At 37.1% G+C, this 25,575-nt stretch overlaps 1 protein-coding gene across 7 annotated transcripts in view; it reads left to right on the plus strand.

The window, feature by feature from the left end:
* Window positions 1–24,752, plus strand: part of LOC149319241 (septin-10-like) — a 38,209-nt gene extending 13,457 nt beyond the window's left edge. For 5 of the 7 annotated variants that reach the window (XM_089511345.1, XM_089511352.1, XM_089511348.1 and 2 more), the window contains exons 5-13: window positions 1,261–1,447; window positions 6,595–6,756; window positions 8,931–9,027; window positions 9,274–9,442; window positions 14,518–14,553; window positions 17,801–17,933; window positions 21,003–21,193; window positions 21,394–21,553; window positions 23,549–24,752. In XM_089511345.1, the coding sequence (XP_089367471.1) occupies window positions 1,261–1,447; window positions 6,595–6,756; window positions 8,931–9,027; window positions 9,274–9,442; window positions 14,518–14,553; window positions 17,801–17,933; window positions 21,003–21,193; window positions 21,394–21,517 (1,099 nt within the window). In that variant the 3' untranslated portion in view covers window positions 21,518–21,553; window positions 23,549–24,752. The remainder of the gene's footprint in view (window positions 1–1,260; window positions 1,448–6,594; window positions 6,757–8,930; window positions 9,028–9,273; window positions 9,443–14,517; window positions 14,554–17,800; window positions 17,934–21,002; window positions 21,194–21,393; window positions 21,554–23,548) is intronic. The other 2 variants (XM_089511346.1, XM_089511349.1) reach the window with 2 other exon arrangements.
* The last annotated feature ends 823 nt before the right edge of the window (window positions 24,753–25,575 follow it).

Genomic DNA, 25,575 nt, shown 5'->3' on the forward strand with positions numbered 1-25,575 from the left:
CTTGTGTCTCCTTTTTTGTGGCTGGTTTTGTTTCCCATATTTGTTGACATGTTTTAGTTAACACCAGAGTTGATTCTGTATGTGTGGATTGTAACAGTTCAATTGGAATATAACACAATACATGTTGTATTATACACGATACACACAATACATGCTGAGAACTGCTTTAGTATCAAGAGACTGGTGAGGGAGGAAGTGGAAGCAGAAGTTTCTCACTATAAAGAGGTGAGGTAAAAAGCTGCCACAGTTGAGTGAATGATGAGGCTGATAAGGGAGGCAGAAGCAATAAATGAGTTATTTTCACATCTCTGAACTCAGGAGGGTGGGGAACAATTTATGTAGTTTCTGAAGCAGAGTGTTGTATGAAAATTTCTTGCCCTCTTCTACTGCCACCTCTTCCTTCCCACGCCTCTTAGGGCACAATATATTCTACCCACCCCCATATTAATAGTCCCAGGCTGGAAGGAGCTGGGATGAGTTGGTGAAGGACTTCAGGAGATCATATTCTGAGCACAGCTTAGTATAGAGAGGTGTTGAGGAAGAGGATATTACAGTTGCAGCTCACACACATTTTGGAAAACAGCTTTGAAGAACCATGTGAAATGGAGATTCCCTTGCTGTTCTTCTGAGCTCGGAAGATAGATGATTGCAAAGTGCTTTTTTCTGAAATTTGGTGGTGTCTTGACTCTAAATATCAGAGGAATACCCAATCCTGTCCCTGAGTAAGCTACTAAGGACATCCAAAATGGCTGGACCCTTGTAGATTGTGCCCTTTATTTGAGGTGTCTTAATGAGGATGATATTCTAACCATAAGCACAACTGATGGACTTTTCTGAAAACTAAGGCGCAGTACACACCACCAGGAAGCGGCATCCTGGCAGCGATAGTAGGGCTTGTGAGCGCACACCAACCGCATGCTCCCAAGCCCTACCGTCCACATGGGCAGTACGTGGATGACGTGTGGGCGTCTGAGTGCTCACACATCTCTTATAGGCGTCATAGGGCTGCATCATAGCCCTTACGCCACCACAAAAAAGAAGCCACTTTGCCTTGCGGTTTGGTTGCTGTGGCAACGCTGCGTAGCAAAGAGGGCTGGCATCTTGCTGCCAATGTGTACCGTCCCAAATACAGCTGTAAAAATAGGGTTGAGTTAATACCATTGTTGTTTCTGTGATTCTATGACCATTTGTGTTCAGGAATATATTAGAGGGAAAATCCATCTCTGTGTACTAAATTTCTCTCTCTGTCCTCCTCTCTAGCTATCAACCCATAGTGGATTACATAGATGCCCAGTTTGAGGCCTACCTCCAGGAAGAACTAAAAATTAAACGTTCTTTATATAATTACCATGACACTCGCATCCATGTGTGCCTGTACTTTATTTCACCCACGGGTCATTCTCTTAAAACTCTTGATTTATTAACCATGAAAATTCTGGATAGTAAGGTAAGATTTTAAAACTACAACATTTTTTTTCTTCTGCTATTCTATTACAGTATACACAGGGTAAATTCAAAATGAAATCTTAACAGTACAGTCAAATCTTTTTGTTGTATTTCTATTAAGAGTTGAAAAAAAATTCTTTAGGGTTGTGGTAAAAGTGTGAATAAGCTTTCTCTTATCTGATATTTATTTGAACATAGGCATTTATAGTTTTAAAGAAATTTGTTGCTTTGAACAAAACATGAAATAAAGTTACTCTATCATGGAACAAAAAGGGAATAATAGTATCTAATGTGCTTTGCAATAAGGTTTCACAAGACAGTTGACACCTGTGGTGAAATCCAGATCTAGGAGGAATCAGAAGTAGTTTGGTACACTTCTACCAATGTGTTTCCCAGTGGCTGGGAACTTGGTGCTAGTCTTCAGTATGTTTGTTGCGGACAATTTGGCATCTAGATTACTTCCTAGGGAGGGGGCACATATGGGTTGAACATTTTTAGGGTATGGAGGGTAGGGATTGAGTAGCAAATGAACTGTTTTTCACTGTATGATTAAGTCTCTGTATTTGTGGGAATACATAAATACATGAGAATACTTCAACACAGTCAACTCCAGCTGATGACTCTGGTATATAGGCCGGGAACAGATGGGCCAAATGAAGTGGCCTCTGGCCGCTTTGGAGGCATGTTACTCAAATTACACATGGCTCCAAAGCAGCCTGAAGCTGTGCTAAAGCTGTACTCTGGTTCTTTGGACCAGAGCAAAAATGAGCTGGGATAATGTGGCTGCTGGTGACGCAGGTTGGGTTCTGGAGCCATGGCCATGCAGTTGGCATGGTCTCAGCCTGCTTGTGGCTGGAGCGGACTCAGGCCGCTCTTCCATACTGGTGTGCTCTGGCCTGTAATCTGTTTTATAATTCCTAAGTAGGAGAGATAGGTTTTAGATGATTTAGCAGAGGTAATGGCTAACAAAGTCACCTCACCTTCAGTCCCTTTTTTAAAAACTAATTTCTAGGATTGTAAAAGTTTCACATAGGAAAGGAGAAAATGGTGAAAAATTACAAAGAGAAATGGTCTAATGAAAATGTGGTTCCACCAGTGAAGTTTGCTGTTGGAATGATAAAAACTTAAGTAAATGGATTTGCAGCTGAAATGATGCATCTTTCTTACTTCTTATGGATATTTATATCTGGCTTTGCAGGGTAAAATTCCTTCTGATTGCTTACATGTAACTTAAAAATAGATTCATGAAATTAAAAGAAACAATAAATTAGGGAGAGGAAATCGTAATGTAGCAAAAATAGCCAAATGGGAATGCTAAAATGTTACATGAAAACATATGTACCAACTTTCAGTAACAAAGGGCCGAAACAGACCAGCCCAAAGGGCTGGGTGGGTGCAGCAGCAACTACACGCTGCAGCCCCAATCCAGCCAGCCTCCGCTCCAAATAGGAGTGGAAAAGATCTGCTCCTATTTGGGGTGGGAAAAAGCTGACCTCCCGAAGAGCCAGCTTTTCCCTTGTGGCATCTAAACGCCACGCCTCCAAGCAGGAGAGAAGCCAACTGGCGTGTAATCGTCTGGCTTGGGGGGTGTGGTGCATCTAAACACCATGCCCCCTAAACCAGCCCCAAGCGGGACTAAACAGGCTGTCTGTTTTGGCCCCAAAAGATGCAAGTCCCTTTTCTTATTTTCCTTTCCTTTTCACATGGTTAAGTTACACTGTATATAGTGATCTGAATGTCATTAGTCTCTCCGATATAATATGTGGTTACATTTCTAAGACCATTGAAATCTGAGGACATGGTTCTGGAATCTTTTTTCAACTTGATGCAAGGTTTGTTTTTGTTTTTAGCTAAAAGCTTTTTTTTAATTCTCCAGCTTTGAGCATGTATGTAACACATAATATTCATAGACTTCCCTTTCTTGAGTGATTAATGGATCTCTTTTGTGTAAGCAAAGTTATGTGGAGAAGATCTATTATTTATTGGCTTTAGCCTCAGAGCAGATTTAGCAAAGTTAGAATTGACTGATAACTCATTAGGAGACTGCATTAGTGATGTATTTTGAAAAATACTGTTCCTGGAGCAGGGTCCTGTTAAGCTTTTTCAGTAATCTATCCTTGGGCAAAATGGCTGATCTCCATTGTTACAGAGAGGAAAACAACAGTCAAGTGCGGGTCCAAGTACAAACATTCATGACTGTTCCATGGATTACAGTTTCAGGACTTCTGCATTTTTGTCAACTTAGTGAAAGATTGCTGTAGTTAAGGTTTCATTATGTAGTTTGTATGACCTGTTGCCTTAGTGCATTTTCAAATGAAGTCCTTACATGGGTCGCTATGTCTAGATTATCTGATCCTCATTTTTGGTTATGCATAGAGACTGCATAGAGGTCTGGTTGCCAGCTGTAGCTGGTGGAGTTGTATAAGCGCATGGTGTGCTTCTCTGCTACTGTCATCACTGAGAGAGACTTGTATGCTGGGGCACATGAAGATAGATTTTATCACTGTTTATTAAATGTGTTAATTAAAAAAAATAAGTAAATGTATAGGGGACTATGGGCCATCAGATCCCACCTCCTGCTCAGTATAGGATATCGGGTTATAACTGCCTTTCAGAGGCTCTACAGCTATTTCAGATTTGAGAATGTTGGGTTTATACTGAATATCTCAGATTTGATTTGAATCTAAATATTGCAAGTTTTGGAAGCTGGATTGTTTTTTTATTAGTGACGTTCTCCTTCCACAGTTTTTGCCCCTTTAGTTTCATTGTACAATATGTTCATGCTAATTAAAGTAACTACTCAGCATTCTTTTAGAGACCAAATATAATTAACTAAGGCAAGTATTCCTCAGAGGCAATGAAAAATTAATTTTAAATTTTAGGACAGAGTCTTCTGCCTATGTTTAAATAATAAATCATAGTAATTCAGTTAGTTCTATTTAAAATGCTGCAATTTTATAGAGTTGCAGTTTATCATAAGTATCTGAAGTAATTGTAGGTAAGTTAATTAAAACTCTTCAGGCAGTAATTTGTACAAATGTACCTCCTTATTCATTTGCTCATCATCACTTTTATCCTGACTGGATTCAGCTTCTGATTGCTTTAGAGTGGCTTAGTTTTAGCAAACATGGAAAACATATAATTGGGAAATGCCATGAGATTGCAGATGAAGGCAAACATGATTGGATGAATGCTTCTTCATACAAAATACTGAGCTCACAAGGAGAAAAATTCTAGCATAGCTTTTACTGTGACATAACCAGTTTTGAATATATGAATACCCACCTACTCACCCGCCTTCATGAAAGGTTGTGAAAGCATGCCATTTCTCCCTTGTATTTTGAAATGTTGCACCCCAGGGTCAGCTTTATCACCTTAGTAAGACCTAGGTCTGTTCTTTGGTAGTTAAATGCAGTATTGGGTTTTCTTTTGGGGCAGACGGTGTCACCACAAATTTATTTATGACTGTATTTATCTGTAGTTCTTGCAGGACCTAATCAGTAGCAATAGGCAAATTAAGTAAACATTGTTTGCAAAGATTACTGAACTGTGGTTTTTATTTTATGTGGTACATTTCTATCTCATCTTTCTTCCATTGTGGAATTCAGAGCGTTCTGTGTGGGGTTCTTCAATGGTCTTCTATTCAGTCACAGATAATGCTTAAGGCCTATTTCACTTCATTAAATTGGCTGCTGCAAGTGTCTTAAATATGCTCTGTTTTATGGAACACCCATTAAATTTTCTTCTAAGACAATCCATATTATGAAAGAAACCATATAACCTGTATAGTTTATTGCTTTTATTGCTTTCTCCAAGCAGTGCTTTTTTTTCTTTCTCCAAGCAGTACAGCATGATGCATAAAGTTTCCTCATCCCCTTGTATCCTTGCAACATCCTTGTGAGGTAGATGAGGCTGAGAAATAGTGACTAACTCAAAGTGACCCAGTTTGCTCTATGCCTGAGTGAGGCTTTGAATCAAATTTTCTCCAGTACCAGTCACATGCTAACAAAATGGCATTCTTGGCAATTTTATGTACTGGTTGTAATCAGTATTTTGGAATAACCAGCCTCAAGAGGACACTGTTAGAGAAACAAGCATTCAGAGGAGCAATCCACAATCATATAGGTTGTTTTTCCTTGTACCGTTTCCAGAGTCACGTGACATTCTTTTTATTGTGACTGTTGACTCCTCTGTTCCTTCTTCAATTTTTTCCTATCCTTCTTTACCAGTTAACAGAGTTTTCATGGTCTCATCCTTCAGTCATAATTGCTTTTCTTCCAATTCTGTCTTTCATTTTGATTTCTATCAAGAGTCCAGTGTATTCTGTAGTACTGGATTTCAAAGCTGTAAATCATTTTATAAGCCTATGATTTGACAACTGCTAATCAAGCTTCATTACAATAAAAATAGTCTCATGTGGATTATTCTCAGCCTAAATTGCATGAAGGATGCTTATTGTTTGTAAGCAATGGAATAGTAAGACAAATGACAGACAAGCACAGGGCTGGACCATGGCATGGAGGTAGCCAATTTCAGTTGTGATGTCTTTTCTTAACTCCTCTAGTAATGTCCTATAACCTTACTTATGTTATTTACCTTAATTCTTTAACATGCCTTATCAGCTATAGAGCTGGAGAATTTTCAGTGTGGTGAAGACTCTCAATTAACTATAAACCCACATTTTTAAAAATTGCCTGAAGACAGATTTGGTTCTTCAGCTTTGTGCTGAGTCAAGGAAAAACATGTATAAGCATTTGTAGATTACAAAACAAACATTATACTTAATTATGGCAGTATAAACAGTCCTGTCTTAGCAGGATAGCAGGGAGGGAGAAAAATTACCTTTCTACATTATTCATTCCTGTATCAAAGATTTTCAGTTTAATTACTGACATTTCTTTAGATACTCTAAATGCTGTCAGACCAGAGTGGAGGTATTCAAATCTGTTTGGCTTGTCAGTGAGGAAAGCAAGTAATAGACAGGGACAGAAATAGATAACTTGCAGTAGTGCAGTTTTTTGGGAGTACAAATAAATAATTGCTAAGAAGATACTTTCTGTTCATGTTTATACTATGAATATCCCTTCTTTGGATTATAGTCATATGCTGCAATTTTTCAAATTATTACAATACTTATTTTTTTAATAGGTGAATATTATTCCAATTATTGCCAAAGCAGATACAATTTCTAAATCTGAACTACAGAGGTTTAAGACTAAAATCATGAGTGAACTGGTCAGTAATGGAGTCCAAATCTACCAGTTTCCAACAGACGATGAGAGTGTTGCTAAAATTAATGCCACCATGAATGTAAGTACTTTGTTGACTGCACAATCTTAACTTTGATTATTTGTCATTATTGTTTTCCTCAAGGTTGTATAAAAGTAGAATATATAACTGAGCATTTTGATTCACTGTTTTGAAATTTGTCATTCACTTTCAAGGATTCTGTGCTGTTACTTGGCTATTGTATCTAATTTTATGAAATGAGTTCAGTTTATAATTAATTGGTGAGGTGTTGTACGTGGTTTTTTTTTCTTTCCCAGATGTTCACAGAGAACAGTAATTTCCTGTGTTGATTGAGTACTGTAGGAGTGTATGTCAACAGCAAATTAGTAGTACTCCTTTTTAAGCTGGGCTCCTCCTGAACTCAGAAATCTCTGTGTCTGAGTGCTTTATGCCGAAGACAGTCCCCCAGTAACTATCCCCATAGCATGTAAATGTCTGAATGTGAGGCACATGCACTTGAGGGGGTTCCCAGATTTTCCTAGTATTCTTCCCAAGTCAATTCTCCATAATTGGTTCTTCCTGGTTTCTAGCCCCTCAATGCGCTGCAAGAAGAAGATATGGGGAGGAATGAAAAGTGGGAAACTATTTGGTTCTATTTGATAGAACCATTAGATATTAAGAAAATAATTGTTTTGGGGGAGATGTTTTAAAAAGAAAGGACTCTGTAGCATCTCTGTCTAGATGGCTGAAAAAACTGTAGAGGAAATTTACAGAGTTGTAGGGAAAGATCCACTGTGGTAATCATAGCATTAGCCACCACCTGTAGTAATCTCACCTGATATTGCTACCACTTAAGGCTCCCTCTGTATTGTCTTCCATAAATTCTGATATGCCCAACCTCACACTCACCATATCATCCCAACAGCACCTGCTTCTCACACTCCCTCTACCAATCAGCATTCATATTCTGAATCATTTCACCCAAAATTATACTTGTTAACTCAGTCTTCACACACACTCCTAACCATATTTAACTTCTGATATCATAATGTAATACAGGGGCTTTTTCATACTACGCAATAACAGAACTATAATTCCCTTTTAGCTGCCAGAGGAATGTCCTTGGAATCCTGGGATAAAATTCTCAGCCAGAAAACTCTAGTGCCCCATGACAGCATCCATGACAGTTGAAGTGGAATTATAGCGCTTTAATTTGGCATGGTGAAAATGCTGCAGGTTAAGAATACAGGCTGTTAAAAAATTTTATAGTGAGACTTCACCTCACTTCATAATGGCTTGTTGATAAGAGAGACAATGGCTGCATCATTTTAGGTGAACAAAGTTATTTACAGGAGATTTGTAAGGCAGACATTGAGGCATAATTCTGTTGTTGTTGTTGTTGTTGTTGTTGTTGCTGTTGTTGTTGTAATTTCTTACCCATATCTCCCTGTGTAGATCAAGATGGGGAATAACAACAAATAACACAACACATAATATCAGTTAAAAGAGCACATGAAACCAATGCATATTAAAATCCATCAATAAATACTTTAAAACCATAATTTAAAAACAATCTGGACACCCTGCTGTAAGAGACTGGACAATGCTGATCTAGATTTCAACAACATCTCAAGTTGACAAATCTCTTCTAGCAAGGCATTCCACAGTCTGGGGGCAGCCAAGGAAAATGTTTTGGCTGACTGGAATGTACAGAGCAGAGCACTACAACATCTTGCCATTGACTGAGCTCAGTAGAGAGTTTTTCTGGAAGTGTCATTTTTAAAAAAATATATTGTATTAAAGGTTTTACTTAAAACAGTATACATACAGTACATAAAAGTGACACTTTTACTGGAAGTGACACTTGTAGTTTCTTTGCCAAAAAATCCCTGTCTTCAGGTGAGGAGGAGGAGGACCCTGGGAGAGGGGTGGAATGGAGAGGAAGCCCTTCTCTGAATATTGTGGTGCTCAGGCTCATGTGGGGAAATACTGGCTTACAGATAGTCTGGACCTAAGCCGTATAGGGATTTACAGTCTTGACCAGCACTTTGAATTGTGTCCAGAAATGAACAGGTAACCAGTGAAGCTGATTCAACAAGAAAATTAAGGTATATTCACTATAACTAGCCCTGATCAGCATTCTAGCTGCAGGAATTTGAACCTGATGAAGTTTGTGAATAGTTCCCAAAGACACCAACAGAACTTTATTGTACTTTTTGTTTCTATCAATGCAAATTTACCCTTTTATGTCTTAGGGATATTTGCCCTTTGCTGTAGTGGGCAGCATGGAAGAGGTAAAGGTTGGAAACAAAACTGTAAAAGCTCGGCAGTATCCTTGGGGTATTGTACAAGGTAAATGAAAATTTGAAGTCTTATTTATTAAGAATTAATTTTCTAAGACTGTTAGTAAATTAAAGTTCTTTCATCTGTTTAATTTTTTCATTATCAACTAACCTAATTCCATTTAACTGAATTTGCAAGTCTAAAGCCCTCCTCCATTTTTATAGAGGCTTCTTAGTGAGGTTAATGTATTTTGGTAAAGGTAAATGTTAATAATATACAGTCGTTGTCATTTCTTAATTCATTTAATTTCATTAGTGGAGAATGAACACCACTGTGATTTTGTGAAACTCCGGGAAATGCTGATTTGTACAAACATGGAAGATCTAAGAGAGCAGACTCATATGCGCCACTATGAACTGTACCGGCGCTGCAAATTGGAACAGATGGGTTTCCGAGACACTGGTCCAGAAAACAAACCTGTCAGGTAAAGGAGTGAGCCTCTTCTCTTTGTATCAAAGGTAAAAGTGTTTTTGTTTTCTCGTGCCTTACTTGCCATAAAAGGAGGGGAAAGTGTGACCAATCCCCTCTCCAGGCTGGCTCCACAGTTTCAAATCCTTGGGTTCTGTACCTCACCTTCCCCCCCTTGTACCTCAAGATCTCTCCCTGAATCGCTTGTACTTGGGCCTCAGGATGATCCCTATATGGACCTGTGGATGTGTTGTTCAGTAGGTTCACTGTGGTAAGTGTAACCAGGATCTCTATCAAAACTTAATAGGAACAACCAAACAGTTATAAAAAAGAATAAACAAGTCAAAGTTGATTAATACACAATTAGATCACACATTAACCCCTGAACTATTTCACAGATCCCCCAAACCCTACTCTGTTCTTCCCCCTGGGCTGACTGTCCTATCTCTGTTACAGCTTTCCCCTATCTGCATTCTGTCAAATACAAGCCTTTGTTTTGTATCCTTTTCTCCTGCAAGCCTCCTTCACAGCATCTCCTGAGCTGTGATTGGCTGGCATCAGCCAGGCTTGGCCAGTTCCTCCCTTCACAGAAAGTAAATTACTTTTTAAATTATCTGTAGAAACCTAAATACCCGAAAGGCACCAGAGCCTGTTTGATTCTGGAAGCTGAGCAGTGTTAGCCCTAGTTAGAACTTGAATGGAAGACTGCCAATGAAAGGTGCTGTAGGCTTTATTTCAGAGGAAGAAACTGGCTAAATCATATCTGGGTATTCCTTGCCTATGAAAACCCTATGAAATTAATGGGGTCATCATAAGTCAAGTTACAACTTGAAGGCACATACACAGAAACTTAGCATTTGAACTTGTGATTGAGAAATAAAATAAGTCTGTAACACTTTATTTAAACCACAAATCTAGTTACCGTATAGAATAGTACAATTTATTAGGCTATCCTAATTCACTGATGGTTTTATAGTGAGGAAGTGGCAGTGACAACAGGAATGGAACTACTATTAGAAGTCAGATGGGGGTTCTGATTAGCAGTTAATGCAGTGGATTAATGGCAAAGCAAACCTGTTACTGTATTGAACGGTTCCAATTACCTAAGTAGCCTCTGTTTCCTCTGCTTTAAATCTGCAGGTGCTGGAAGTTTTGTCAGATAGTATACTGTTGCCTTTTGTGGTCATACAGTCTTATTGGTACTGCCTCCTTTGAACTGAGGAGGATGCTGATAGAAATTGAAATGATGTTTTTAGCCGAGAACAGCCTGAGTTGTGCTTTGTTATAGTATTCTACATTAATTGTATTCTGAAGTCAGGAAGGTACACCTAAGATATTTTCTGATTTTTTTCAGAATTCCTTTTTGGCAGTGCCAGTACTTCATTCATGTTTCCTATCCTCTTTTCCTTTTCTTTTATCTTTGCAACTAATGTAAGTAAGTACATTCTCTACTATATAACATTTCTCTGTTGTACTTCCTTCTTACTGTTCTTCTCTTGTTACTAATATCTGAAATACAAACTGTGCCGCTTATGGCCTTTAGGTTTGGAAAAGGTTGAAGCAACTATAGAATAGACTAGAATTTGTGACACCACTTCCATTGCCTCATGGTAAGCTGGGGTTTTTTATCCTGTTGATATTGATGTATGTCTGTGATAAATCATGATGGACATTGAAAATATTACAGTGCTGATGGGAAGTCCTGATTGTTTAGAGCAGTTCAGTGCGAAAAATGAACATGAGTTTATAAAAAACGTGTGTTAGAATTTAAGTGTTTAACTACTGGACAATGATAGGATTGCCAAGACTTAACACAGTTGCTGACAGATGCAATTTAGGACTTAATCTCCAGGGGAGGGTATTTCACAGCTTCCTGGCTAAATTGTGTAGTCTTAGTGGTTCTTAGAGTTCAAGATGATTCACACTTGAGACAGCAGTTACTATTAAGACAAAGTGTAAAGAAGTGCCTTCTACTACTTTTCTTTATGGTCGACATTGTTCATTACACAACTGATGATGCTGCATGCATGTAATTTGTAAGATAGCTCTGAAACAATTGATGTAGGTGTAAAGTTAACAAACCAAACATTTTACTGGTTTCAAGAAGACCAATTTTTCTTGCCCGTGTCTGGCCTTCCACAGATACTGAGAGGATGTAAACCTTATAGTTTACACGTGATGACTTATTCTTGTGGGAGAGGGTAGCCCTTGCCGTTGTGTTTTATCTTTACCATAATGGGATTTTCTTCAAAATATCATACTAGTCTTCTTTATGTAAAAAAGCCATAGTATCTCTTGGACAAAGTATATTAAAAAAAACCAAGTAGGGACCCATAGCCATTTGTCTTAGTGCAAAGCAAAAGAAGGGAGTATGCTGAATATTTCCCTGCCCTCTACTGCAATTACATATTTCTGTATTCTTTTACACTGTCAAATATGCACATACCACTATGAATTGAACCCACATGAATACAGTAGATGATGTGTGGAATGGAGCATGGGCTGTTCAGAGAGCATCACAAAATGCAAAATAAAAGCTGCTAAAATGTACAGCAAATTCCAACTGAAAATGAACCAAACAAAATAAAGAAATTATGTAGGACTTCCCTCCCTGCTTTATATGAATGTCATCTCCAGTCCTGCACCTTTCGCTGTCATACACTGACTTTCAGTAGAATACAGAGCTGTTCAAATGTTTGGTTCTGACTCTGAAGTGGGTGTCAGTTAGTGCCAAACAAGTACTGCTCTGATAATGTTCATATAATTGGGTTAACATTTGAAATATATTTTGCCATGGAAATTATAATATGGTCATGTGCAAAGGAACTCTTGGCAGCAAGTAATGCAGAATCATTTTCTTTAGGAGCAAAAACAATGTTTAGCTTGATTGACATGAAAATGATTGTGCAGCATACAGATTTTATTTTGCCCATCTCAGAATATCATTTGAAATATATCGTTAAAAAGTAAAGTAGATCTATTCTTGGTGGGTTTTATATATTTTTGATGACGTGATGATTTAAATTTAGGAAGTAGTTTTTTTACATTAATAGAATTGACAGCCCAGAGAGATTCTTGTGGTTGTATTAGTGGGAAGGAGTGGGAATAAATGAACAGCTAATATTAAAGGGCATTTTAAAGTTCTGATAAGTATTAAGTAAGCTCTGTTTGCAGGTTTAGATTATATGTTTGATTTCACTGAGCTGCTGTCATTTGAATAGTTATATCTTCAAAGCGCACAGCCTAAAATGAGTAAAACTGACAATTCTTATGTGATTAAAATGTTCTTAACATACATTAATAACAGGTCAATTTCTGTAGGGAAAGGTTTACTGATCTTTCAGGAGCAATAGCATTCACAGGTGTTTAAAGTAGTGTCAGTGGTGGTCTATGGACTAGTGTCAGTTTCTGGCAAGTTTTCAGGAAAGAAAGGAACAGTTGTGCCCAGTAGGTGATGCAAATTTAGTGCTGTTCTCTGACACATGGGGGTGGTGGAAATTGTCAATCCCCCACATCAAATAACCTAGTTCAGAGTACATTGTTCACTCTGTGTGTGTGGAGAAAAAAACATGTTACCTAAAACAGCAGTTCTGCCTTAAATTTGGTTTAATGATTAACAGAAATGAAATGAAATGTTATTAACCAATAAAACAGGGAATTTATATCCAACCAAAGTATCACTATAAAAGTCCTCCTTATTCACAAATTTTCTATCCATGGATTCAAGCATCCACAGCTTGAAAATACTTTAAAAATATACAAATTACAATAGGCAAACCTTGATTTTTCCCTTTTATATAAGGGGCACCATTTTACTATGCCATTATATTTAATGGGACTTGAGCATCCACAGATTTTGGCACCCACAGGGGGTCCTAGAACCAAACCCCAGCCATACCAAGGGCCCACTGTACATAACTAATTGTCTGTGGTAGATATTTGGTGCCTTGCAATTGCTGAGCAATTTTTGTTTTCATGATGGGCAGAATTAGTGCCCTGGATTACTTATTTCACATGTGTACTAATGACTGGCTTAAAGCTTATTGACTTTAATAGTCATTCAGATATATTGGGTTCTTTAAATTTGGTACTTGCAATGTGCTTTTCCATTTTATTGAGTTAAAAATAAATCAATTACATTGGTATTCTTATTCTTATTAAATATTTGCTCTTAATTTTTTGTGGAGAAAGTTGTTAGTATAATGCAGTGTCTTGGTTAAAACTTTGAATTTTTTATACGACTTGTCTGTGGCATTGGTGTTGATGCTTAAGGGAAGAGGAATAGCTGCTTAGGACTGCTTTTGGTTTAGAATTCCGTTGCCAAGGTAGCTTTTGCACTTGTTTCCCTGGAGCAGTCTTAACCATTGGATACATAACTAAAAAATGAGGAGGAAATAAGCTTTTAATTTGTGCTGACAAAGGAAAAAGATAGTATCTAGATTCTCAGATTTGAAGCTCATGTTTTGCTCTTAATTAGTTTCTGTATTCATATTAAATACCTATGACATACCCAATTCACTCCATTGTATGTTTAGCTTTATTTTCATACAAGGCATGTGGTACCGTAATTCTAAACTTTGAGGCATTACATCACAAAGAAGCAGAAAGAAAGATAAGAAGAAAAATTTTCTCGAGAAATCCAATGAGTCCAAAACTTGACCTAAAAACACTACTTGGAAACTTTAGTCCATTTTATCGGGTATAGTTGCCCATTAAAACCATTGGTCAGAAGGGAACAGTATTTAAATATTGAAGTCCTCATACATGGAAACTTTACGGATATGTATGAATACATCTTAATAGTAAGCACTAAATTAAAGCTCAAAATAATACAGGTTTTTGTCTGTTCTCTATTTCTGTAAGAAAAATTTGAATGAATTTATAAATCCTATAGGTTGAATGACATCAGTGCTTAGTATCCTTCTGCAAGTAAAAATAGAATAAAATGATGTTGAAATTCTATACCCAGTGTTCTTGCAGTAAGTTCCATTGAACTCAGTAGGAGTTCATTTGAGTAAACATATATGGACTTATGATGTTAGGTTCTTTAGACAGAAACAGAACTTGATGGATTTACACCTTTGTTTTTAGGATGCCAGATAGCAAAAAGACGCCTCGTAGAGAAAGGTATGTAGTTTTATAGTGTAGTGTGCTTGAACTACAGTTTTAGGGATATGGATAATTAAACTATTATTTTTTTGTCTTTTAGAAAGTGACCACCTGTCTAATATGAGCCAGTTAAAACATGATGCCACTACTGGTTTTGGCCAATACCTGAATCATCTTATATGAAACTCAAAAGTGTTCTCAGTTCTTTACTCACATACCAACCTTGCAGATATGAGGAGCTCAGTGGAAGAAGAGGTGTTCTGCATATTCCAGGTTGAATTGCAATTCCAGTTAAAGGATCAGATAGCAGATGATGAGACAGACCTTGGCTTCAGATCCCAGAGAACCACAGTCTGTCAAAGTAGATAGTACTTGTCTGACCTGGTGTTCAGAAAAGCAGTCAATATGGCATTTTCTCTTCCTTAATTGATATTCAGTAGAAATGCCTGAGATGTCCACTGGCTTCAAATGAGTCTTTATCTGTAGAAGTAGTTGCAATACTAAAATACACCTTCCACTGTAGAACCTAGTATATGAGGACAGAAGACACATGGCTTGTCTGTCTCTGGAGAAGAATTTGTTGAGATCATTCGAACGAATCAATACTGTTGCCTCTGATATAACATTTCTGGAAGGATGATCCTGTTTTGATGCCTGTACAATAAAAAGGTGGTGGAGGTATGAAGCAAATTTTCCACAATATGTAGAGATGTCATTTTTGCCAAAACTGAAGAGTTTTTAAAGCTGGGATAACCCATTCCTCAAATGATATGTGTATGCCATTCAGAACCCAGCATTGATTTTTGGCCCTTCTACCTGACCTCTCCCATGCTACAGGCAGTCTTTTTTCTCTCTTACATAAAATGAATCTGGTTAAACTTTATTTAATGGGAAGTGTGGGATGGCTTCATAATTGTCATTAGGGCCAGCCAGTCAGCATCTACACAGCAGCTTATGTTAGAAACAAGAGGAACCAGTTGCTCCCAAACGTGATTTTCTAAAGAATCATGTCTGTGTGATCAAATTGGAGTGAGGACAGATTCACAATGGGCCCATTCAATCTCTAGATGCAGCCTGAATAGATAGTGAAGATGTGGTAACTAATTTTGTAATCCCTGTGTAAAAAAGGGGAAGAAATATGGTGGTGAACCTGCAACAGATTGTTTATTTTTTAAACAATCATTTTTAGGGAAAGTGATTGTCCCTTGTGCTGAACTAAGTATGATGGAAGGAAGGCGGTAGTATCTTAACACCAGTGTTGCTTTTTGTTTAGTTTTTAAATTGATAAAAATATTTTCTAAATGAAAAGTCACCATTGCCTGTTGATGGATGATGTAAGTGGAAGATTCAGAAAAACTCCAACTCTTGCCAATATATTTGTTACAAAGGGATGGCAATCAACTGTGGACTTCTTTCAGCTTTTAAGATCAGCACATCTATAGTCTTGCCTGATTCAGAGCACTCTCTTAGCCAGAAAATTATTTTAGAACAAGCATAGCTCAAAAGATATCAAACCATCAGTATGTCAGAAAAGGACATTTCTAGCAGTCTGGAAGAAAGCTTTAAATGTTTACTTTTAAAAGCAGAAGTAACTATAGCATGTCAGGCAAAGAGGAAGAAGATGAAGATGACGATGATACTAGAAAGCTAATCAAACATGGTGAAAAATGTGAGCCTCAAAAGCAGAAAGGCATAATCAGTGGAAGAATTGAAATGTCACAGTAATTCTGTTGGATACATACAATAATCAGATGATATAAACAAATCAATTTGGTTATCCCCAAATACACCAGTTTTGAAGATATTTTTATTTTCTCTGCTTTATGCTATGTATATTCTTTAGCTAACTTATTTCTGAAGGCCTTCGGCCAAGTTAAGTATCCCTTAAAAGGCTCAAAACACTCATGTACCTATTACCATTGAACTAATTTTATCAGCATTAAGTTTCTTTTCAGCCAGTAGTGCAGTAAAAAGAATTGGCAGCACATATTTCACCTACTGTATGGCATGTCACAGTAGTTTTATCTGATATTTTTGGGTTCTAATATTTTTCACTTGAGAAAGGGGTTGAAGAATCAGCTAATGGAGGGCATTGAGTGAACAACTATATACTTTTAATATCTTTTGCATATATTGTTTGTCGCATATGTGTGTCTGCTACATGTTGACTGGGATATTTTTGTTAGTTTTGTAAAACTGCACTTTTAGGCACCTATTTTGTCCCAGGTCACATAGATAGATATAGATGGATGCTCCGAGTCTGAATTGCTTGGAAATGCTTGTAGAGTTGACGAACCTGTTTTAAAACAGAAGATATAAACTCCAAATATCCCAATACCAGTCAGTTGTATTTAATGCCCTATATAACAGCCTGCCTTGTAGTCTTTAGTCATGACCATATAGTCCCTACTAACCATATTGGAGATACCATATTCTATTTTAAAAAAACACTCAGCATGAATCAGGAACATCTGAAAATTGGATTTCTTCATTGATTGTAAAATATTTGATTCCCTTTGTGTAAGCAGCTCTCTATTTGTTTTTAGCTGCTACAGTGCTAGCACAATGTCCTCTTGTGTTTTCATTAATTTTCTTTTGTGATCCTTGCATTTGTCAGGCTTCTGTAGATGAAGTTGAACTGTTTAGTTCCCTTACGAAATCAGATATTTACAATGAAAGCTCTTAAGATGGCAGGTTTTTTTTAAACTGCTGTTTAATATGTGATGACCATTGAAAAGATTCAATATTTCTCTTGATTCCAATAGCTAATACATTGTGGAAGAAAGTAATTGATCCTAGATGTACTGTCAGGCGTGGTCTTTTTCACATGGCCAGTTTGGCCTTGAATGGTTCCTTAAGTGCAGGTTATTTTCACTAGAGACAATTGCTACAACTGTCATAGGTGAGAGAGTATTTCAAATGCAGCTTTTCAGTGGCAGTATCTTTTTTTCATTGAAACCAAATGCCAACCCTTGTAAACGCTTGAATAACTTGTGTTGCCATCTCTTTTAATTGGCTTCAGAATTGCAGAGTTGCTTGGCAGAAAGTTGGTCTCCATTCTTGCTATTAAGATAAAGATCAAATGAACTAATAGCTTCCCATTTTAAAAATCAGCATATGTTTTCTTGAAAAGATTAAAGTCTGTCCAAATGTAGGATCAGATAAAACATAATTTAAAAACAGTGCACAAACAAACTAGAATAGGAATTGCTTGTTGTTGTCTCTTAAAAATTATGAAGGCTGTTTTATATTTTATGGCCCTCAGTCTACAGGAGACATATGAAGCTAAGAGACATGAATTCCTTGGTGAATTACAGCAGAGAGAAGAAGAGATGAGGCAAATGTTTGTACAGAGAGTCAAAGAGAAAGAAGCATTGCTCAAAGAAGCTGAGCGAGAGGTAAGCATTCTGTTTTCTGCTTTGATTATGATCTGGAGCTTGGGATGACTTGAACAGATTACATCATGTTTATTTAAGAAAAAGTTAGAATAGGTTGGTAAGGGTCCAGCCAAACAACATGCTCAAAGGAATCACATGCACAGTTGTTGCCTACTGTTTCTGCTTTTGAAATGTCCACTGTTAAAGAGAGAAATTGTTTTTAAACTAAGCAGTGGACTTCTGCAGCAAAAATTTCAGCAGAAGGAGCTTTGGCTGTATTGGAACCTGACCCATGGTTGGAATTAGGTCAGCTATGCCTTCAATGTATCCCACTCTTAAATGACTGTGTGTCATTAGATAAATGACTGTGTGTCATTAGATATAGTGCCTTCATTGTAGGTCAGTGCCTGATCAGGTGTGGCACTCTTTCCTCTTTCTCTTCCCCCTTGTACTTTTACATAAAGTTGTGTGCATTGGGCCAGTAGCATCCACTGGGCTTTGGTTCCAGGGTCTCCTGTGCATACCAAAATCCATGGATGCTCAAGTCCCATTAAATACAACGACATAGTAAAGTGGTGTGACCTTTATATAAAATGTCAAAATCAAGGTGTTTTTTTGAAATTTATATACTGTAGTTTTAAAATATTTTCAAGCTATGGATGGTTGAATCTGCAGATAAAGAATCCGTGGATACTGAGGGCCAGCTATTTTATTTCTGTTCTCTTCAGTCTCTCCTTTGACTTTACTGAAGCAATTGGAGTTGGGAACAGGGGTGCTGGGAAGGGAGGGAATAGCTATCTCACTGGTTAGCTACCTTGCTGGGCTAATGTGTGTCTTCGCTTCCTGCCCCCTCCGCCTTTCTTCCATGCAATTGTATATATGCATCTTCATTTCCCATATATATGTAATCAATAATCTTCTGATTTATTTTATTTCCTGTCTAAAGATTTTTTAAAAAAATCAAAACTCTTTGTTTTTGTTTGTGGATACTTCTATTATGCTTATAATATGATTGGCATGAGGCCTTGAGATTCAGCATTAGAAGGAATAATGCTCAGAATCTGATTTGGATTCATGTCTGATATGTTATGCCAAGGAGGAGCTCCCCACATGGGCAACAAACTGCCTCTTCTATAATATTGCTGTGAGTTTATCAATTTCCTCTTCAGCCCCATTTGCTGCATTAGTACTGGCTTTTGATAGTTGGAAACCCACGCAAAGACTGAGCTTTCCCATAAGCCAGTGGAGAGGGGAAAGGCTGTTACATTTTTGATCTCTGTAACTACAAGATGTGAAAAGTGAAAATAACAGAGACCAAGCCTTATAGAAGATGTGCTTGTTTGATACATGGAGGGAAACTTAACTGAATTTCCCAATATTGTTATTATAAACATAAGACAATGTATGTGTAATTAGTGTATTACAGTCATTACTAACAAATTAAGGCAAGAATTATCATGTGTTCTGCACCTAAGGTTATCTTTGATACCATATTCTTTATCCCCCCGCCCCCCCCAAAGGCTCATGGTACATAGTACTGTTAGACGAAGTGCCAGTGAGAAGGAGCTTGTTATCAGTGTTAGGCATTGGGGGAATCACAGAGGAATAATACATGAAGGAAACAAAACATTTGGAAACTCCCTCTTCGAATGTAGTAGAAAGAGACTGCTGGACTCTGGGCTAGATAAGTAGCTTGTTGACCTGACCTGACTGTCAGCAGTGTACCACTTTGGCACAGTTGATCCGGTGACACTCCCTTGTTGCAGGGGTCAGAGCTAGGTGGAAAAAAATGAGTTAGCTGCCACTGAGTCTAAATAGTACCAGTATGGGTTACTCAAATTGGTGCTATTCAGATTCAGTGGTAACATGCTATGCTGGTTGATATTTGAAGTGTGTGACGCATACAGTGCATTTTCCCCAAATCTTGGTGTTTAATCCTCTCCTATTCTTGAATGTCTGTACATGTTTCTGTTCCCTTCAGAAGACAAAGTCCTTTAGATTAGTTTAATTGAAATGAGAGGAAGTATTTTTAATATAGTCCTAAGCAAATCTGCCTCCCTGAAGTTTCAAATGGAGCAGTGCTCTTAAAAGCTTATACCACACTGGACTGGGAGTTGGCAAAGAATAGTGACATGTCAAATGTTACTATGCGCTAAATGCCTAATACTGCAAGCTGGTAGGTGCTCAAACTTGTAAACTCCATCTCCACTAAACAAACTACCATATTTCTACTCCAACTTATTTTGTAGTAAGGATTGATCTGATCCACTTTTCATTCCTTATGTTTCATCCCTTTTTAAAATCGACCCTTAACTGCCTCTGTATATAGTGGTTCCTGGGAGACAGTGGGCATGCTTAGTTGATACCAGACTGTTTGGCTTTGGGGGCAGCATTACATTTTACAAACGATTCTTTTTCTTCATATTATGATACTCTCATGAGTATATATGCAGAAACCATTGTCTTTTCTTGTGGTGGGCTTGATTTTGCTGCTCAGCTGAAAAGAGTAGCAAAGTGAAAAATATCAAATCCAACATTTGTATCTCTATTATGACCTTTTTTGTGATTTAAAAAAGTATACAGAAAATAACATATACTACATGTCATGCTCAATATTATCAAAAGGGGTCTAGTAAAATAAACAGAAGCAATAGTCTCTTGCAATTTTGATGTGAACTGTTGACCCAAAGCCTCTCTCTTTATCAATGCACACTGAAAGGTTTAAGTCAGAAATCAATGATATTCAGCTTACAGTACATTTTTCTCCATTTACTAAGAACCAAGAGGTTGAGTATGGAGCATTTCCTAAATGTTATATTTCTTATTCAAAAATTCCTAATTTGAAAAAAACACACCACCATTTCTATAACTGACAAAGAAAAGCATTTAATGGTAAGACTACTGTCTTTGAATGTTTTTCTTGCTTGTGCGTGGGAACCAAGAAATTAAGAACTCAAAATACACAACTTTGGCATTCATTTAGAAAACTCATTTTCTGTGTCTTACAGTGTGATTATTTAGCATGTGAGGCTAAATGCTAGACTACCACCTTGTGGCAGAAATGATTTTTTATTTTGTGCTTGACTTTAGCTGCAAGTGAAATTTGAACATTTGAAACGGCTTCATCAAGAAGAGCGGATAAGAGTGGAGGAGAAAAAAAAGATCCTGGAAGATGAAATTATGGCATTCAATAAAAGAAAGGCTGCCTCAGACATACTCCAAGGGAGGCCTCTACCTGCTACTCCGACTGTTGCCTTAAAAAAAGATAAAGATCGGAAAAAGTAAGTAGTCCCTTCCAGCAGATTTTGGGATTTGGATAGCTAAAAAAGTTTAGATCTGACAAATATTTTATAAAACATTGTACATTATTTAGGCTGTAACTATGTAAACCAGTACATTTGTTTTATACTGTTTTAAACCAGTTTTGCCAATACATCAGGCACTTTGTTAAGAATTCTCCTTTTTATGTTTTCTCCTGAAGGGATCCAGGTTTTCGGCTTGAGCTCCTCTGTTTTGATGTCAGAGATCAGGAAGTTGTGAATATGCAGGAAGAGAGAGAGAAGTTAGAAAAGGACAGACTCCATTCTAGGGAATGCCACCAATAGTATTTGGAAGCAGCTTGCCAATATTATGTGGTTAGGGTATGTTAGTTTCAAAACTGTAGAAAAAAGATAAATAAGTTTGCAGTGTCTTTAAATCTGGTAGGTTTTCCCTATTTCTAAAAATTAGTACCACTGCTCACAGGAGCCTCTTTAGTTTTTAGTCATGACAGAAGATATAATGGAACTGTGAGAAAAATGTATATTGTGAAATGGAGTGTGATAGAATCCATGTAATGTACTTAGAATGCAATACTGTATAGAATAGTAGCATATTAATAATTTTTATTATTTTAAAACTAGAAATCTACCTCAAAATTAGAACCAACATTTGTGTAGAACTAGCCCTGAGTGGGGCTGCTGATGAGCAACGAGATATGTTTTGTTTTCCCTTTTTTCACAATTAAATGTTATACTTGCCCTTGGATTTAGCAAACATGTGTCCTTACAGTAAGTTGAACTTTAACTGGAACAGAATAAAAAAAAAATTCAATCAAATAATGGGAAGAAGAAATCCCATCTCTTGCAAGTGCTTTGATTGTGTGCTCCTACATGGCAGGTGGTTGGAGTGGTTGGCCCTTGTGGTCTCTTCCAACTCTATGATTCTTTGCCCGCTGATCTGAAAATTAGCACATCAAACTCAGTGTAACTTCATCTGAGTTTATCTCTGTATGACTCTGCTTTTCAGTACAGTTTTTGCCTGTGGCATCTGTTAAGGGTATTTGACCAACATCTTCCTTATTGAAAGATGTGTAACATTAAAATTATGAAAGCTACAACCAAGAGACTTTATACTTATTAGGTTGTTCTGTTCTGGTCAAAGGGCAAAAGTGGCCATTAAATTAGAAGTATTAAAGTTTTTGTTGCCTGAAATGTAGTTCCTGTTTTTTGGGTCACCTAGCATAATTAAATGGGAAAAATAAGATTACTAATTCTGGAAATGTGGAAAACACCTTAATCCACAGCCAGTCCCAGAATGTCTCCTCTTCACTCTCTCTGAATTTGGAATTCTCATGTCAGTTGAGAGATATCAGAGGCAGATGTTTCTCTGTCTGTTTAGAGGGAGTGAGGGAGGGAGATTCCAAGGGTAAACCCTTCTTACTAGCCTTGGCAAGGGATAACTGATATGTCCTATGGTTCGGAGATGCCCTTTTAAGAGTGCAGTGTTAAGTAGTTATTCATTTTTATTAGAATAAGAGAGAAAAATATATTTTAGAAAAACTTGGTTTTTTTATTTTGATACAACAAACAAACAAACAAACAAACAATAATTCCTTTTTTACTATGTATACAACACCTTTCTTTCTTACTTATTTTACATTTACTTTCTTTACAGTAAAACATGTTTTTTCAGTGCTTCCTGGAACAAGAAACATGATGATAATGTACATCAGTTTTTGTGAGCCATCATGGTATAGTGGTTTGAGCGTTGGATTATATGACTCTGGAGACCAGAGTTCAAATCCTCGCTCAACCATGGAAGCCCATGGCAAGTCAAGGCAGCAGAATGCTGGGGTTTGTTATTGGTCCAACACACACTGCAGAACTAATCCAATTTGACACAACTTTAACTGCCCTGGCTCAATGCTAGGGAATTCTGGGAACTGTTGTTTTGTGAGACATTTATCCTTCTGTATCAGAGATCTCTGGTGCCACAATAAAGTACGATTCCTAGGATTCCCCAACACTGAGCCAAGGCCATTAAAGTGGTCTCAATCTGGATTATTTCTGCAGTGCGTTTTGGATCATAGTTAATTTAGTTGTGTAGAAAATGTACATTGTGCAGAAGTTTGTACTACCTTCATCTGCAAAACTAGAATTAAGGTAAACTACATTTCTTTTATATGGCATAGTTGTTGTCCATATGCAGTTAGAAATTGGTGTCATTTGAGATTTATCTCTACATTCAGAATTTTAACAATCTAGTTTTTTATAATCAATGTAAGCATGGGTTTCTTAAGACAGATATTTCAATACTATAAATGACCTTTGCTTTCTGTAGAGAAAGATATAAATGATACTATTTTTCTGTTTCAGCTCTGGATTTATGTGAAACTGAAGAGACAAGAAAAATGGTTTGCATTTCTCTTTGAGGAAATTTGGCTGCATCTCTCCCCTTCTTATGCAAGCTAACTTGAAAACCTGACCACTATTTAACATTGGAAAAGTATATTAAACTGTATAATCAATCAGTATTGCCTATGTACTTTGGGTTGCTGTTGCAGTAACATATTAAAATGGACATTTATTTTAAGCAGCGATTGGTATTGGTATGCACTTAAAAATGTAAACTATGTACTGCTGGCCAAGTTGCACACACTTCCAGATGCTGTACCAAAGATCTGTGCCATGAAAGAGTTTTTATTCAAGTCAGCTTTGAATACTGTAGTACAGAAGTATTTGCTGAATATGCATTATAATTGTTTTAAAGAATTGATGTCTTTTTGATGTGTTAATTATACAACATTTAATGTTCTTTTTTGAAGCATTTACTGAACTGTATACAAATGTAAACCTACTAAAGTAACTACTTCCTTTTCTAAAAATGTTTTATATATGAACTTTCTAGTTTCATGATTGCCTTTACCATTGCAGTATTCATGCAAACATGTGTGCCACTAGAAAATAGACATTAAATACTAATTTGGTTATGAGATGCCTTTTGCTTGAATACTCTTCCTTAGTTTTCAGGTACATTCCATGTCATCCTTTGTGTGAAAACTAGGGTCTTAAAGATAAATAAAATAAAATTGGATTTGTTTAATGAGACCTGTGCCATGTTCAAATTTACTTGATGTATCACTGTTCTTATATTGAGGAATGCTTAAAGTTTTAATGCTTTGTGAATTTACACAAACATTTAAATTATTTCCAAACTATTTGTTTACATGGAAGTAAATCCCACTGTGCTCACTCAAAATAAATGTGTCTAACATAGTTTTTATATTCTGTAGACTACAGTGTACAGGATTGCAGTCTAACATCTCAGTCCTAACTACTTCAGAGTAAAAATGTGCAAGATTGTGCTTCTAAATGTAACTATAACTAATTCTAATGTTGTCATACCTCTTGGGGCAACAGATGGTTGCCCATTTTGTGGAGTTCCTTATTAATTCTTTTTATAAGCATCAAAAGTGTATAATCTTCAAAGATTCTGCCTGCCTTCCTGCCTTTGTTTCTCGCTCTCTTTTTTACAGAAATTCTTACAAACATATAACATGGGAAATAAAGTGTATTTGATTAAATAGTAATTATTGATGTTGCTATAATGGTACTAAAATGTTTTGAACTTTCATACAGAGAGAACTGAGTATTTTGTCCTATGCAGTTATGCTGGGCTGAAACAGACCGGCAAAAAACTCCAGCTTCAGGGTGGTGTGGGGTGTGGCATATGCATGGCACACACCCCGACACTACCCCCAAGCTGGTGCCCTGCTGACCACATAGTGGGCAGTGTCATGTCATTTCTGCGGCATGGAGTTTATATGCACCATGCTGCAAAAATGCCAAAATGCTGCCGCCACAGTAGACAAGGCACCTTTTTTCAGCCCAAAAAGGAGTGGCTTTGCTGCTTCTTTTTGGGCTGGAAAAATGCCAGATCAGGGTCACAACGTGCAGTTGCCACGGCCCTGATTTCACATTCAAAGGGGAGCATAGAGCCGCCCCTTTATGGCTGTCAGTTTCAGCCCACTGTTTTGTAAGTTATATTATTAGTGGTATTTCAGCACTAAAATAATGAAACAGACACATAAAAATCCAAAGTGGTAGTTTTTAATGATATAGCCATGTTAGTCTGTATGAGATCTCTCTACATAAAAATTTTAAAAAATGGTACTATGTGCTGGAGAATATTTATCAAATCTTAATCTTCAGCCACTATCCTGTGGGGAGAAAAGGTCAATGTTGAGGTTCTTGATTCTGTGAATGGTGTGCTCCCTTAGATTTTTTTTTTAAGCCTTAGAAGCTGCTGTGAGGTTGACTTGCATAGTTCTTGGTGCTTCCTACACTACATGGTAGAGTGTAGATATAATAAATTATTTGTTGTAGATCTATTACATATTATC

The sequence above is a fragment of the Sceloporus occidentalis genome, unplaced genomic scaffold (assembly GCF_023333645.1).
Source record: "Sceloporus occidentalis isolate IW3139 unplaced genomic scaffold, rSceOcc1.0.p SCAF_2, whole genome shotgun sequence".
Classification (NCBI taxonomy): Eukaryota; Metazoa; Chordata; class Lepidosauria; order Squamata; family Phrynosomatidae; genus Sceloporus; species Sceloporus occidentalis.